At 34.0% G+C, this 16420-nt stretch overlaps 2 protein-coding genes across 2 annotated transcripts in view; both read right to left on the minus strand.

The window, feature by feature from the left end:
• LOC134246897 (uncharacterized) overlaps window positions 1-16420 on the minus strand; it is a 211539-nt gene that overhangs the window by 186329 nt on the left and 8790 nt on the right. The gene's annotated exons all lie outside the window — the stretch shown is intronic.
• Window positions 5252-10944, minus strand: LOC134246881 (uncharacterized). The gene is made up of 5 exons (XM_062729227.1): window positions 9743-10944; window positions 7522-7792; window positions 7127-7389; window positions 6146-6967; window positions 5252-5995 (listed from the first exon to the last, which is right to left on the minus strand). The coding sequence occupies exons 1-5, from the start codon at window positions 10941-10943 to the stop codon at window positions 5280-5282; spliced, it is 3273 nt and encodes a 1090-aa protein (XP_062585211.1). The 5' UTR covers window position 10944; the 3' UTR covers window positions 5252-5279.

Consider the following 16420-nt stretch of genomic DNA (forward strand, 5'->3'; position numbering starts at 1 on the left):
CTTTAAACATTTTATTTATATTATTTATTTTAAATAGATAATTCAACCCATCCTATTTTTTAATATCTTGATTCCTTTGTAGTAAACAGGTCCGTAAGCGTGACGTCACAGAAGCTTATATGCTGTCTTAGCTGAGGTGAAGCACGCAGGGGTGGGGCCGGGTGGGGAGGTCCTGGATCTTCAAATTTTTAAAGCTTGTTTTCTGTACTCAAAACTGTTCACTTCTGTTTCCTTTTGTGATATTTGATTTCTGAGGTAAAAGGAAACTTTTATAAAAAATATAAAAAAATTCTTCAAGTATGTTAACTTTTGAAAATTGACTTGGAGGTAGGCGAGAGAACAATACTGTCGTCCGCAGTTCTTAAGGTAAATGGTGAGCATATCAAAATTTTGAATGTTTCTTAAAGAGACATGGACACAGTTTCAACCAATTTTTTCTTAAACTAATTTTCATATTTTAAATACCTAATTAATTAAGGCAATTGAAATGATAAGCAAAAATATTAACATTATTTGTTGTTTAATAAAGAAAAATGAAAAAATATTTTTTTTTCATGATGTAAAGAAGACTCATGTCTATTATACCTAAAGCATGGAACATTCAAAATTAAAGAAAAAGATTATAATTACAACAGTACAACACTTTTTTATAATTGTGCCGACTGTTGTATAAAAATGACAGTATATTTTCTCCAATGTTTCATCCACCGTATTAGGACGTCATCCTGTGCTACATGCAATTATAATGTAGACTTGATCTGCCTTTTTTATCATTATTTATAAACCTGCTGTTTCTAAAATTGGAAACATTCTTCTGTGAAGCAATAATACTGCTGACATCATACATAAAAGTCTTTATAGACTGGATGTTTCTAAAAACAGATACTGCAGCTGGTATTCATTACTGTGACGTCATAATGCAAATGACATAACAATGCATTATATTAAAAGATACTGAGTATTAGAAGGAGTGATTTTAAGATATTTCTTAATAATTTAATTTTGTTTGCATTCTAGTCTTCCATTGGTGATTTCCAAAAAGGAACGCAAAATATTTCTCAATTACCTGGTTTGGTATGAGGACACTCCCCCTTGACAACCAGCTTCGCGGATTATAAAGCGTAAACCAAACCAAACCAGGTTATAATCGAATAATTTGGCTAAGAATTAGAGTCTTTCCTTAATTAACTAGATAAAAAATAATAAAACAAATGTAGTCTTTTGATTCGGTACAATCCATTGACCTCGTCAAAAGGCTATAATTATAAAATATACAATCCACTCGAAGATATAACATATTTTAAACTTTATTTTTGGTATTTTCGACATTGAGTTTGATCCTGCAAATATTTCTACTTGCAAACTCCAAAATAATTGTAAATAAAATAATAGTAAATAAAGACCAAATTGAATCATGTTTTTATTTCAAGAATGTGTTACAAGTGCATACATAGATTTGTACATCTACATTGCATTGTATAAATTAATAGTTTTATTTTATCACGTTTTGAATTCTGTTTTTAATTTCGATTAGATGTTTTATGATGTAAAGTAATTCTAACAATTAATATTCTACATGGCATGTTGATATGATTTAAGATATATTTCCATTTTTAGGTCACCTGAGTTGTGACCTAAGTTAACTCAGGTGTCCGATTGCTATCCGTTTTTGTCCCTCGTCCTTCCTCGTGTGTCGTGCATTAACATTTGAACATTTTCAGCTTCTTCTCTGAAACCCCTGAACCAATTTCAACCGATATTGGCATATATGGGTGAAGGGGAACAAAATTTGTGAATTTCATGGTCCTTGCCCCCCTGGGGCCGGGGGGGGGGGGGCAAAATCTCTCAAATTATGCAATTTTTAAAAATCTTCTAATTTACTCCTGGACACCAAGCAGTCAAACTGTTTGCATGATTGTAATCAGCATTGAGTTCTCTACCAAAATTGTGAAATTCATGGCCCTTGGGTCATAGAATATGTATTGAAAATGCATTATTTCTTTCAGTTCTTCTTTTCTGCTCCTGGGCATTAAATAACATAACCAAGTGCATAGTTAAGTTGAATAAGACTGCCTCTTTTAAATTTGTGAATTTCATGGCCCCAGGGTCAGGGGTTCTAGTGCTAGGGCGGGGCTAAATAGATTATATAGTGAATGCATAAATTCTTTGTAACTCTTCTCTGCTCATGGGCATTAAACAAACTAACCAAGTACATAGTTTTGTTGAATGGCTACCTCTTCCAAAATTGTGAATCTCATGACCCCAGGGTCAGGAATTTCTTTTTCTAGGGTGGGGCTATATAGATTATATAGTGAAAATGAATAAATTCATTGAAATTCTTATTCTTTGCTCATGGACATTAAAAAAAACTAACCAAGTGCGTAGTTATGTTGAATAAGAAGGCTGCCTCATCCAAAATTGTGAATTTCATGGTCCCAGGGTTAGGGGTGTTAGTGCCAGGGTGCCAAGGCTATAAAGATTAAATAGGGTCTGGGAAAATGAATTATTAGCTCTTCTGAGCCAAAGGCTCAAAGAGCTAATGGTATGGCCATTTGTGTGGTGTGCATCGTGCGGTGTGCGGTGTGCGTTAACGTTTTAGAATATGGGCCATAACTCAAGAACCCATTGACCAATCAGTGTCAAATTTGTCACAGGGTATCCTTGGCCCAAGGGCTACCATTTGTACTAAAATAAGGGTTGGGACCCTAAAACAAGGGGAGATAATCAGGAAAACAAAACCAAAAGTACTGGTTGCTAAAAAATCTTCTCCTCCAGAACCACCAGGCAGATTTTCACCAAACTTACATACAAGGATCAGGATATGTTGAAGATTAAAAATTGTTGAAGGCATGGCCCTTGGGCAAAGGGCGTGGTCTCAAGGTCACTTTAAAGTTGACCTACATTTACAATTAATAAAAATGTTTATATTTTGCTTACTATAAGGACTAGGATCATCAAATCTTGTAAGTTGATGCATCTTAGGACTTCACATCATGTTAACTCAAAAGTAGGTCACGCTGACCTTTTTTTTAATTTTGCGGGCATTTGTTTTCAAATTGATTTAAAGGCATATTTTGGACACTTTAAGGCCTATGATCATCAAACTTAGTCAGTTGATGCATCTTGGGTCCTTGAACAACGTCAACTTAAAAGTAGGTCACCGTGACCTACTTTTTAAACTTCATGACTTATCCTTTTTAAAACATTTAATCCCATTATTTCAGGCACTGAAAGGGTTAGAATCATCAAATCTTGTAAGTTGCTGCATCTTGGAACCTTAAACATATTTAAGAAAAAGTAGGTCACTGTGACCTACTTTTAGAATTTTGCAGTTTTCAAATTGTTTAAAAGGCATATTTTGATTACCTTCAAACCTACGATCATCAAACTTGGTCAGGCGATGCATCTTGGGACTCTGAAAAATGTCGACCAAAATGTAGGTCACGGTGACCTACTTTCGACATTTTATGGCTATATTTAAGTATCTAAGGTATTTATTGGCTTAGAATCATCAAACTTTGTGAGTTGATGCATCTTGGGTTTTCGGAGAGTGATGACCAAAAATTAGGTCACAGTGACCTACTTTCGACATTTTATGGCTATATTTAAGTATTCTCCGGTACTTATTGGCTTAGAATCATCAAACTTTGTCAGTTGATGCATCTTGGGTTTTCGGAGAATGTCGACCAAAAAGTAGTCTTAATTGGCTAAGAATCATCAAACTTTGTCAGGTGATGCAACCTGGGTCTTAGGATACTAAATAGGGTTAGATGCTTCAAATACAAGTGATAGGTTGTACAATTTATCAGAAGAGCGATTCATGGCCCTTGGGCCTATATATTGTATCTTTGAAAATCTTCTTTTCTGCGCTTGGATATTAAACCAATGAACTAAGTGCATAGTTATTAGGAGGAAGGATGTCTCTTTGAGATTTGTGAATTTCATGGACCCTGGGTCAGGGCTTCTTGTGTTAGGGCATGGGTGCTCTAATGTTTATTTAATGAAAATGCATAAAGTCTTTGAAAATCTTTTCCTTTGCTCCTTGATATTACGCCAATGATCGATGTACATATTTATGATGAAGAAAGCTGCCTCTTCCAAAATGGTAAATTTTTGGGTCCCTGTGTCAGAGGTATTTGGAAAGGAGGGGGGGGGGGGGTAACATCGTCTGAATATTGACAAAATCAACTACTGTAGATAAGTAAGAATATTTTCCTTCTGATGAAATTGAAGGAAAAAAATTAGTGCAGATTTTTTTGTCATAAATGATCAATGAATGACATAAAATGTGGCAAATCATTAAAAAAAGTAAATGAAATGAATTTAATTTTTTAGAAATCAGGATGTACATGAACTACAACCACTTCATCTTTGCATATTTGTAATAAATCACTATTTTTTCCACTCCAATTTAATTATCGTTTACTTTAGGTTTTTTTTTCCGATCTTGCATTTAGTTATAAAACATCCTGCAAATACTTCTTTCTACTTTCAAACTCCAAAATAACTGTAAATACTCAAAAACAATTGTAAACATTGTGGATAATATAAAAAAAATTGCCTTTTTGGCACCTTCGTGTACAGAAAAAAAAGTTCAATAATTTAGTATCAAAAACAAATGCGGAAAAGATTTTCAATCCTCATGCATCAGAACTGAATGCAATTCATGCATACTTCATATTATTGTCCTTCAGAGTAATGCACTGAATAGTAAAATAGTCTGATTAGTATAAAGCACGTTAAATGCAGTGAGAAAATTCATTACATCTCCCTCATAGATCACGCGCAGGGCGAAAACGTTATCTGAGTCGTTTAAGATAACAATGACAAAAATATACAAGCAAGCATGCAGGGTTATATCTGTATTTGTTACCATTAACTTACGTTAAGGTGAAAATAAAATGTATGCGGAATCATAAAATATTGACAATTTGCAGGATCGGTAAATACGTTCTAACGGTGCCGGTAGTTCTCTGTACACATACTAGCATTTTAAAAGCAGTGGATAGGAGAGCAAAGGGGATTGAGTGATATTTTTTACATTTATTTTTGTTAAATTTATATTCCTCAGAATAATAAAACTCTTGTAAATTGTTCAATTGCCCTCTGGTGAAGCTTTATTTAGACTTTATAACCAGTGATGTACTATACTCTTCTGCACAGTTCATACTTGCATGTACATGTATAATTTTATATACTGTGACTTGATGCACAAAATGAAAAAAACAACAACAAATTTTCAAATATTTCCTCAACCAAACACATTTAACAAAATATTTCTAATTGAATTTTAAATTTTTCATGGCTTCCATGTAATTTTTCTGATTTCCGTACCCCCAAGTAAACATCTGAATCCTTGTAGTTCTAAGAACGGATCGGACTTTGCGTAGGCGTTCAGTGACGTTTGTTTTTGATCCTTCTTTCATGTTTGAAATAGTGTATGCAAGTACGCCTACATCAAGTATGACGGACAATGGAGGTAAAACTGAATTAGCAATGGTGACTGCTCGTAAAATCACGTGCCCTATGATAACTGGCAATCCGCCATGAATAAGAAATGTTCTTGTCATTTCTTGTTGGAGATCTGAGAGAGAATTTTCCATGCATCGAGACCTTTCTCGCAAATTCATCTGATATCTCTCAAGCATTGATATTGCATCCTTACTTAAAATGAACTCGGTGACTTTGGATCCCATGACAGTAAAACTACCAAGTGTTCCAATAACGCCACCTGCAACTATTAAACCAAGAGAAACCCCTGCAGTGAATGGTGCTGCTATTAATCCCCCAATTGCTAAAGCTGATCCAACGAGTCCTACGGAGGATCCCACGATGTTGGAAATGTTCACGTTTTGTCTACGCCCCTCTAATACGTCTATGATTTCGGTGCAAAATATTTCAAGTGCCATGTTGCATCTCACCCAGTTGTCCAGTTGCAGTTTTGCTATCGTCAATTTGCTCTTTATATTGTGCATTTCAAAGTAAATTCTGAAATCTGAAAAGGAAAAATGCCATTGATACACATATTAAACTAATAAAAGAAAACGTTAGATGAAAAGAAAACGCCAAGATGCGTTTTATAACTTGTGACAACTAGTTTAATCTGTCAACGTTAATGTCATTTTGCTTCAGTTTAGATAGTCACCTGGCTGTCCATGATGCTTATGTTCTTCCAAGATATTCTGGGGTGGCTCTTTCAGGCAGTTGCACACTTGATCTTTTGGTACAATTCTATGATAATCCCCTGAAAATGTGCGGTAAAGAGTCACATAGTATTTGGATCCACTCGACGGGTCAAATTCACATTTGTGATCTTCTTTACCTGCAAAATATTGAATTCTGGCAGCAAAATCACTGGGCTGCCTTTTTCTCCATATCTGTGTAAATGACACCCATTTTGTTTCCACTTTATTTTCATTTATTTCAGCAATGAGCACATAAATTGGAACTTGGAAAAGAGTTGCAACTGCGAACAGTTCTAAATCACCCAAATTCATTCCGTCTTCTATGCGGTCAGCAAAAAAATGTGCACTCTCTTCGACCACTTTCTTATGAGATCGGAAAAAATCAAATGTTCGATGCTTTCGATATCTAAAATTTTCTAAAAAATCCGAATCAGAGATTTCCTTTTCAGTCATCAGCAGATGACCAAAGATACCCGGATTTTCTTTGATCTCCTTTACTGTTTCTTTCATTATCATTCTAAATTGCTCTTCGTTTCCAAAAATTTCTTTGCTGATGCAGCGATAAAGAGAATACGCATAATCCGACATTTTATCTAGGAAACGATCTTGCATGTCCTTTCTTTCCATGATAAGAAGAATCTCGGAGTACATCGGTATGACCCTCATTTCATGCAGAGTGTCATCAGTAAACATTTCATCTTTGGGTTTCTCTGGCAGAAATGTCAGAAGTGACCAATGACACTTTTTCGAAGGCACCGTGCAGTTGCCCACTTCGATTAATTCTAATTATGAAAAATATATATATAGTTGACTTACATCAAATGAATGAAACATGGCTGGGAAATTTATGTTTTTAAGTTTTTACTAGGTCATCAAAAATTCCTTGATGATTTTCTAAATAAAATTGACGATTATATAAAAATAATAAGATAATTGCTCACCGGTTTGCAATGATGCAACATATGGGTGAACCTGAAGACAATTACACCCATTTTTTGGAACAATTCTATCGAAATATCCACTCTCTCGATTGTACAGTATGGTCATGTAATATCGGCATTTGGAACGCCTTGTTGGGTTGCATTTCTTTGGAGAAATGGACACCCATTGAAAAACTTTTTCAGAATATGAAAACACGTACACAGGAATTCCTGTCCAGTCGGCAACATTCTCAAATGATTTCTGTACATCATCAACTGGAAGACTGTAGATTTAGAAGATAATGTACAGCAACAATCTTGACATGTTTACAGGTATTGCATATTTGTTGCCAAATTTATTCAATTTGCTTATTAAATATATTTTTAAAGAAAAAAAGATACGTAAAACATAATACCTGACAGGTATCCTTGCATCCTCTTCGTCATATATTTCCTTACTTATACACATTTGAAGAGTGCCTTTCCCTCCGTTGATAGCATCTATTGTTTTTCCTTCTTCAGCCATTATTTCATGAATTATTTCTATATGCTTATTCATCGGAGTAAAATATTTACTAATTCTGCTTTCTTGCATTATTTTTCCCTCTGGTTCATCATGATTCCAAAGATGCTCAAAATGTCTGTGACGACCATGTCTACCAAGGCTTGGACAACATGATTTGATATCTATAAAACAAATACTAAGTACTATATATGCTCGATTAAATGTAAAATACAAAAATTCAACTAGTATGTATGCATTTTTAAAGACAAAAATGAGACATACAATTCATATTTGATGTTACTTGCAGTACCTTTACACTTTACAAGAGAGAGAGAGAGAGAGAGAGAGAGAGAGAGAGAGAGAGCATGCTAAAGCAGACCCCATAAAACACAAACTGTTAAACAAATTTAATTTGGGTTTGATTATCCTCACACCGCATTAATCAAAATGTAAAATTAGGTCTTCATGTCTTATTGGTCTTTTGGAAAGAGCCGGGCAATTGAAGTTGGTTATTAGGTCACCTGAGTAAACTCAGGTGACCTATTGCTATCTGTTTTTGTCCGTCGTCGTCCGTCGTCTGTCGTCCGTCGTGCGTCGTGCGTTAACATTTAAACATTTTCAGCTTCTTCTCTGAAACCGCTGAACCAATTTCAACCAATTTTGGCATATAGCATCTATGGGTAAAGGGGAACAAAAATTAAAATGAACTAAAATTAGTGCAATCTTTAAAAATCTTCTTCTTTTCTCCCGGACATCAAGCAGTCAAACTGTTGGTATGATTGTAATAAGCATTGAGTCCTCTACGAAAATTGTGAAATTCATGGCCCCAGGGTCAGGGGTTCTGGTGTTAGGGCGGGGCTCTATTGATTATATAGTGAAAATGCATTAAATCTTTGAAAATCTTCTTCTCTGCTCCTAGGTATTAAATAAACTAACTAAGTACATAGTTAAGATGAGCAAGAGTGTCTCCACATTAATTGTGAAATTCATGGCCCCATGGTCATGGGTTCTGGTGTTAGGGCGGGGCTCTATTGATTATATAGTGAAAATACATTAAATCTTTGAAAATCTTCTTCTCTGCTCCTTGGTATAAAATAAACTAACTAAGTACATAGTTATGATGAGCAGGAGAGCTTCTACCAAAATTGTGAATTTTATGGCCCCAGGATCAGGGGTTCTGGTGTTAGGGCGGGGCTCTATTGATTATATAGTGAAAATGCATTAATTCTTTGAAAATCTTCTTCTCTGCTTATGAGTATTAAATAAACTAATTAAGGACATAGTTATGATGAGCAAGAATGTTTCTACCAAAATTGTGAATTTTATGTCCCCATGGTCAGGGGTTCTGGTGTTAGGGTGTGGCTCTATAACGATAGTGAAAATACATTACATCTATTAAAATCTTTTTCTCCACTTCTGGGTAATAAGCAGATGAAATATTTATATAGTTATGATGGGGTCCTCTTCCAGAATTGTGAATTTCAAGGCCCCTGGGTCAGGGATACCACAATGGAGGCGGGGGGAGGGCTCTACCTATATACTGAAAATGAATTGTTTGAAATCTGCTCCTTGGTATTAATTTTTATAAGCAAGTGTGCCTTTTCAAAAATTGTGCAATGTGTAGACCTAAGGTCAGGAGTTCATGTGTGGTAGGAGCACTCCTGATTATTGCTGAATATTACTGATAAGTTGATATACATTTTTGTTCCCCTACCCTGCTTATGGGTAGTAAGTAAACAAACTAAATAATTGCTAATTGTATAGTTATGATTAGCAATGGTGCCTCTTTCAAAATTGTGAATGCCATTGCATCTAGCTTAAAACATAAACCAAATTCAATCATTTGAAAGTTGTTGCATGATGCTCAGTTGACCTATAAGGCCCATGGGCCTCTTGTTTTAAATGAGACCATATAAATTGAGGTTTTTGTCTGAGTTAGATCTGTGAAGGTACGGAACCGTCACTGCTCAATGGTCATTAATGCCGACCTAAGGTCTAAATTTGAAGCCCTTCATCAACATATGGTGACATCTCTGTACACTGCATCAGAGAAAATGCTTTAATGAGATGGAAGACAACATACAATCAATCAATCAAACATAAATGTATACATGTAAGTAGAGCACGCTTACCAAGTTTCTTTACTCTCCTTAGATCAATCTCATCATTCACAATTGGGAAGTTGCCAAACACTTCTGGTACACTTGTGAGACAAAGACATTCCTGGTCAACTAGGATTGCTTTATATGATTCGTCATAACGTTTTTGGAAAACCAATGGCGTCTTAAATGTAAACAAATAACTTCCGCATATAGGGAGGAAAAACTTAGTCCCCTTGGTATCATTTTCTGAAAGAGTTCCTTCCGTTTGAACAGGCATTACAAAGACCTCTATGTTGAAGACACTTGCAATTGCGAAAAATTCTTCAATAGTAAAATACTGCCACCTTTTCAAATGCTTTTCGAAAGCCTTTTTCATTAATTTTGAGCGAAACTTTTCTTTCCTCTTCGAATCAGAAATAGATTCCATACCATTGTACTCATCTTCTGAGACGTATGATTTGACGTCAACAAAATGCATGTAAACGTCGCGAAAATCTTCCTGCTCCATATGCATTTTTACACATTCCTTGACAGCTTGGGCATAAACCTTGTTTCCGTAAATAATTTGGCTACATAGAGAAAATACATTTGTTTTTGGTGTGATCTGTTCTTCTGTCAATTCTATTGAAGAGGTAAAATTGTCTTGTCCACGAAGCTTGAAGTTTCCCTGAAGATCTTTGAAATCATTTCGAAATCTTTTATCAAGACATTCGGCATGATTTGCGTTGATTGTTTCAATATCCAATCCATCTAAATAGTCAACGTTTACTTCTATGCGTTGGAAACAAAGTCCCTCTGTATGTGATATAAAAAGCAATATAAGCGGCTGTTTTTCAGTTTCGTTTTCACGAATTACAGGCTGAATTTTCCACGCTTTTATTGTGTTATCGTGTCCTTCGAACAACAGAAATATGATGGTGTTGATGATTTCGCACACCGCGTAAATTTCTCGCAATGTAGGAGCAAATCCACTTCGCTTAACGTTTCTAATATCTTCTTTAACTCTCGTCATCCATGTTTTTGAGGCATCATCAACTTTGGGCTTGAATAAACTAAAATAAAACAAATGTTTCTCCTCAAATTCTGCAACATGTTGACGGCATTTGCTTTTTGTCATCTTTGTGGATGTAAGACTACCAGCAATTGTGTAAAGTTCATCGTTGTTATGGTTATGAGAAGATAGATTGCAATGCTCCTTTAGTTGGTCAAGTGAGCAAACCTGAATACTCATTGTTGGGAAGTGTTCTTTTAGATGTGTTAGATCTGAAAACACACAATTATTTTCCCATTTTCATTTAATTCTTAAATAATTTTCATAACTATCCACTATAAACAGGGGAATGTCATCATTCCTGGATGTATGTAGAAGATTGCAGTAGGAATAATAAATAACAACTTACCTGAAAAAAATCTTTTACAAGCGGAGAAAAAGTAATGAAACTTAAAATATAGTTGGGTAAGATTTTTTTTAAATTTACGCAACGTTGATAGATGTAGAATATATAAATGACTAAATTTTCTTTCGGAAGATAACAATTCAATTTTTAGATTCTTGTTCTTGGTATTGTTTTGTAATATATCAACGGTCTTGACTGATTACATTCAAGTTAAATATACATGTACATGCAAGGTTATCATGCAAAAAGTATACTAGTTATTTTAATGCGTAGAATTAATACGTCCTATTTACAATATATTTTTATTGAATGTCTATATATTTATACGATTTTGTTTTTGCTTAATTGAAATTCTAGAGAAAACAAGAGGCCCTTGGACCTTATAGGTCATCTGAGTATCATGTACTAGTAACAACTTTCCAACAAATTCATGGTTCTTGTTTTCAAGAGACCATAAATGTTAAAATTGGAAGAGGACTATTTAAGTTTTTGGAACTTATATCCAATCCCTTTGAAATGAACTCAATAAAATATATTCGAAACAAAAAAAAAATAACAATTTCAAAATAGGCACCATCGGTCATTTTAACTGCACACGTAGCATATGCTTTACGTTTGATTACTTAATACTTAGAAACAAAGTAAAACAAAGGAAAATGTATCAACATTAATTAGTTATAATCAGTTTTGCCCTCAACCTTCAGGAACCCCTTACCCCGGGGCCACACATAACACAATTTAAAAAAAGCCCCCCGTGTTATTACTCATCCTAAATGTTTAATGAATACCAAGGAACACATTTCAAAGCATTAATGCATTTTCAGTACATAATCATTAAAGTCCCCCCTCCAGAAACCCTGAATAAGGTACCTTGCGATTCACAATTCTTAAGGAGGATCCTCTTGATCATAACTATATACTAAGATTATAAGCATAATACTTAGGAGCAATCTAGAGAGATTCTTAAATAATTCAATTGCATTTTTCACTACCGTGTACCACTACCAAAATATCATTTGTTCAATATCCAGGAACATAGAAGATTTTCAAACAATTCATGCACTTTTACTCTATAATCAAAAGAGCCTTTCCCTTATACCAGAACCCCTGACTGAGGGGTCATGAAATTCATATTTTTGGAAGAGGCATTCTTCCTCACCATAACTGTGTAAAATACCATATGTTTGATAACCAGGAGCAAAGGAGATTTTCATGCATTTTCACTCTATAATCACTAGAGCCATGCACTAAAACCAGAACCCCTGGCCTAGGGGCCATGGAATTCACAATTTTGGAAGAGACATCCTTCCTTATGATATCTTTGTACATTTTTCATTGGTTTAATACCAGAGAAAGAGGAGTATATCATGAAACAATTCATGCAATTTCACAATTCAATCACTAAAGTCCTCTCTTAACATTAGAGCCCCTGACCTATGGGTCATGAAAATTCACAATTTCGGTACAGAACCCAATTCTTATTACAAACATGGAGTTTAGCTGCTTAATGTTCAGAAGTAAAGAAGATTTTAAAATGACATTAATTTTGGTGGCTTTAGCCCCGCCTTCAGGCCCCAGGAGGCAGTGGCCATAAATTTCACAAATTTTTGTTCACCTTCACTCATAAGAGGCTCTAAATCTATGCCATATGCTATGTTCCAAAATTTGTTTAAATTAGTACAGTGGTTTCAGAGAAGAAGCTGAAAATGTGCAAATGTTAAAGCACCAAGCACGACGAACATCGCACGACGACGAACATAATCAAATAATCGGATAACAAGTGACCGAAAAATAAAGAAGAAACTAAAAAGGTGAATATTTTATTTTGAAACACATTTTTGATGAATTCAAGATGTGTAGGATTAGAAGACAAATTTTAAAAAGCATATACTGTAGCGATTACTAGTAGTACAGTCTGTATTATACATGTGATTTTTGCGGCAGGAGACAAAATATCCCTATTTTTCACCTCTTCTAATCTTAGGATTTTAATTTTTCGGTGTTTAAAATTCTTAAAATTAAATTTTTTTGGCATGCATGGGGATCTTAATTATTCTGTCTTGCTAGTTAGCGATAGCTAGCTTTTCTAGTGAAGCAGTAGCGTCTCATTTCCTCTTCATGAGTCAAGTCAATCAACATTGAGACCGTATAGCCCTTGGATGGACGACCGCTTTACGTTATAAAATAGGTAGCAGTGTTGGCCACTGCCTCCTGTGACTCTATTACTATTATTTGGCGACCTGCATCAGGAAATCATGATCAACGCAAGAACTAGGACTTTTGTTTCCATTTGCAGACTTGATGTCTGTTTAACAGCAGAGGTTGCTCCAACTGAATAGGATCCGTCCTGCTTAAAAAAAACTTCAGGGCTAGGACTTCGTATCCATGTACGGAATTTGTGTCCGCTAACAGCATTGGTTGCGGTCACTGAAGAGGTCTCAAGCACTAAGAGAGCTTAAACTAAGCTTGGGTCGAAGCTTTCTTGAGCGGGGAAGTGTAGTGAAGTTTATAGGGACTTTTTATCTCGCTATTAAGCTACTGTGTAGCTTTTCTAGTGATACGGTACAGATACCCTTAAGGACAGATGATACAAACAATTTTTTTCTTTGAAAAAGATTTAATATCATGTCACAAGTTTAGAAAGTGACGTATAAACTTAATATCATGTCACAAGTTTAGAAAGTGACGTATAAACTTAAGAAAAATATACCAAGCCAGGTGAATTTTTAGAGGAAAAACAAAATGACAAAAAATCAGCAATATCACATAGGCTGATTCTACCCTTTTGCTTTTCCTGATAAAATTCACTTGGCTTGGTATACTTTTCTTAAGTTTATATTACACTTTTAGCACCAAGATAACATATTCTGAAATTTGTTTTCACCTGTAAACCTTTACTGAATGTGATTTGTCTATATTTGTTTTTACATAAAAATATTGCTTTTATTTTCCTTGGGTTTTTCATATTCCTGTTCTTAGGAGAACAAACTATAAGAACCACCCATTTTTCTAAACTTGTGACTTGATATTTAATCTTTTTCAAAGAAAAAAATTGTTTGTATCATCTGTCCTTAAGATCAACCACGTTGAGCAATGTTCTGTTCAGCGAGTCTGCATAGCCCTTGGATGGGTGACCGTTTCTTGTGACAAAATTTCAAAGAAGATTTTCTTTTTTGCAATTTATTCTCAGGCGTAAGGGTGCATAGACACGGATTTGAGGTTAATATTTTCTCAAATTTTCTGTATAATATTACAAACTTTTAGATAAAATTATTAGATTTTTTTTTTGTGAGAAATTCTATTACAATATATTAGTTTTGATATTATACAGAAATTATAAATTTCAGATTTGTCCATACACCTTTGATACTAAACTCCCACCATAAAACCTTCCCCAAAATTCCTTAATCTATATTTTGTTAGATTAAGATGGTTTGAAAGTTCTACGTCATTAGTCAAAAGAAACAGGACATCGACAATTTTTAAACGTATGTCATAGATCAATTTAAGGTCACATAAGCTATCAGGCATGTACCTTATGGAAGGCTTCTAAAACTTGCGTTCATACACCGTTCTTGTAAAACTTGCATTATATAGCTCGAAAATCAAAGTGATAGTTTTGCCTCTCAAATAGTTCTACAAATTAAAAACATATTTGTGAGTGATGCTATGTATTTAAATGTTAATGTCATTTAAGATAATATGTCCCTGAATTCATTACCTAGTTATAAGTATATCTTACAATTTTTAAGATAAAAGATAGACTATTAGACTCCAGATAAAGATTTACAGAACGTTACAAGTGACATCACGCTTTATAAATGTTAAAAATGCATTTATTTTATAAATTGCAGTAACATAGAATAGAAAATACAACTAGAAGTTTTTGACGTAAAAATTAAAATGGTTGGCATGTCAATATTATAATGTAACAAAGTTAATTATAGAGATATAATTTTTTATTACTTTAAAGTTACAAGTGACATCACGCTTTATAAATGTTAAAATGCATTTATTTTATAAATTGCAGTAACATAGAATAGAAATTACAACTAGAAGTTTTTTGACGTAAAAATTAAAATGGTTGTCATGTCAATATTATACATGTAACAAAGTTAATTATAGAGATATAATTTTTTATTACTTTAAAGTTACAAGTGACTTCACGCTTTATAAATTTTGATAAATTAAAAATACATTTCTTCATACGTTTCTATATCATACCGTGCAATATCATAGAAAAGAAAAATAAAATTAAAAAAATGACTGACGTTAAACTTAAAATGATTAGCATGTCATTATATACATGTAACAAAGTTAAATAATAAAAGCTATAATTTGTATGACTTTTAAGTTTTTAAATGTCATTAGACAAGAATGTCATATATTACCTAAATATGTACGAGTTGACGAAGGAACCCCAAGGCGTTCTACATGTATCTGTGTACAGGTAAGTTTCTCTTAAGGATTTAATAATTCTAATCTTATGAAGTGTACTACTGTGCATTTATACATAATTTATCATTTATACATTATTTATCAATCCAAATAACAAACAGTGCACAGGCAAATTGACAAACAAGTTATATCTTAAAGATTAGCAAGAAATCACAAGGACTTAAGACAGTAAGATGAAGATTTATCATTACTTGTAATTGCGATTTCTCTAAATGAGAATGTACGTAGTATAGTCTAAAAAAGAACCAAAGTCCAACAGTACACCAAAAAACAAATAAATAAAAAACAAGCAAACGGAAAGAATGAAAAAAAATCTTTTATTTATACTAATCAAAATGTTTAACCTGCCACAATTTTTTTTCAGTATGATGGCAAAATTTACACAAAATTCCTGTTGGAACATAAAGCACCCAGTTCTTGAATATTAAAATCACTATTTAAAAATATCTATTAAACCATGACAAGTTGCAATTGATCGTGAAAGAACCTCTTGCTTTGTCTGTACAGGATAGGTAAGTTACAGGTAACAATCATTTATCTTCTTTGATGATTTTTGCTTTGGATTCTTTAAAGAATGGAATGTGATGTTACCCTTTGAAAAAATATTGGAGAAGAAGCAGATGCAGAGGTAGTGCGTGTGGATGGAGAAGATCGACTGGCAGCTGGGACGAGGAGAGAAAGCAGGTACAGGAATGCCCAACATTTGTTCTAAACGCTGTAAGAATGATTTGGGGCTCTTTGATTATAATATGTCTCTGGATAGACTAGAATTTGCTGGGTGTTTAGAGATGGGGATTAGAATTGAAACAATGTTTATGCGTACAGAACCTAAATAGACATTCCGATCGATCCG

Source organism: Saccostrea cucullata, unplaced genomic scaffold (genome assembly GCF_032062105.1).
Source record: "Saccostrea cucullata isolate Sc308-1 unplaced genomic scaffold, CSIRO_AGI_Scuc_v1 ctg111, whole genome shotgun sequence".
Lineage (NCBI taxonomy): Eukaryota > Metazoa > Mollusca > Bivalvia > Ostreida > Ostreidae > Saccostrea > Saccostrea cuccullata.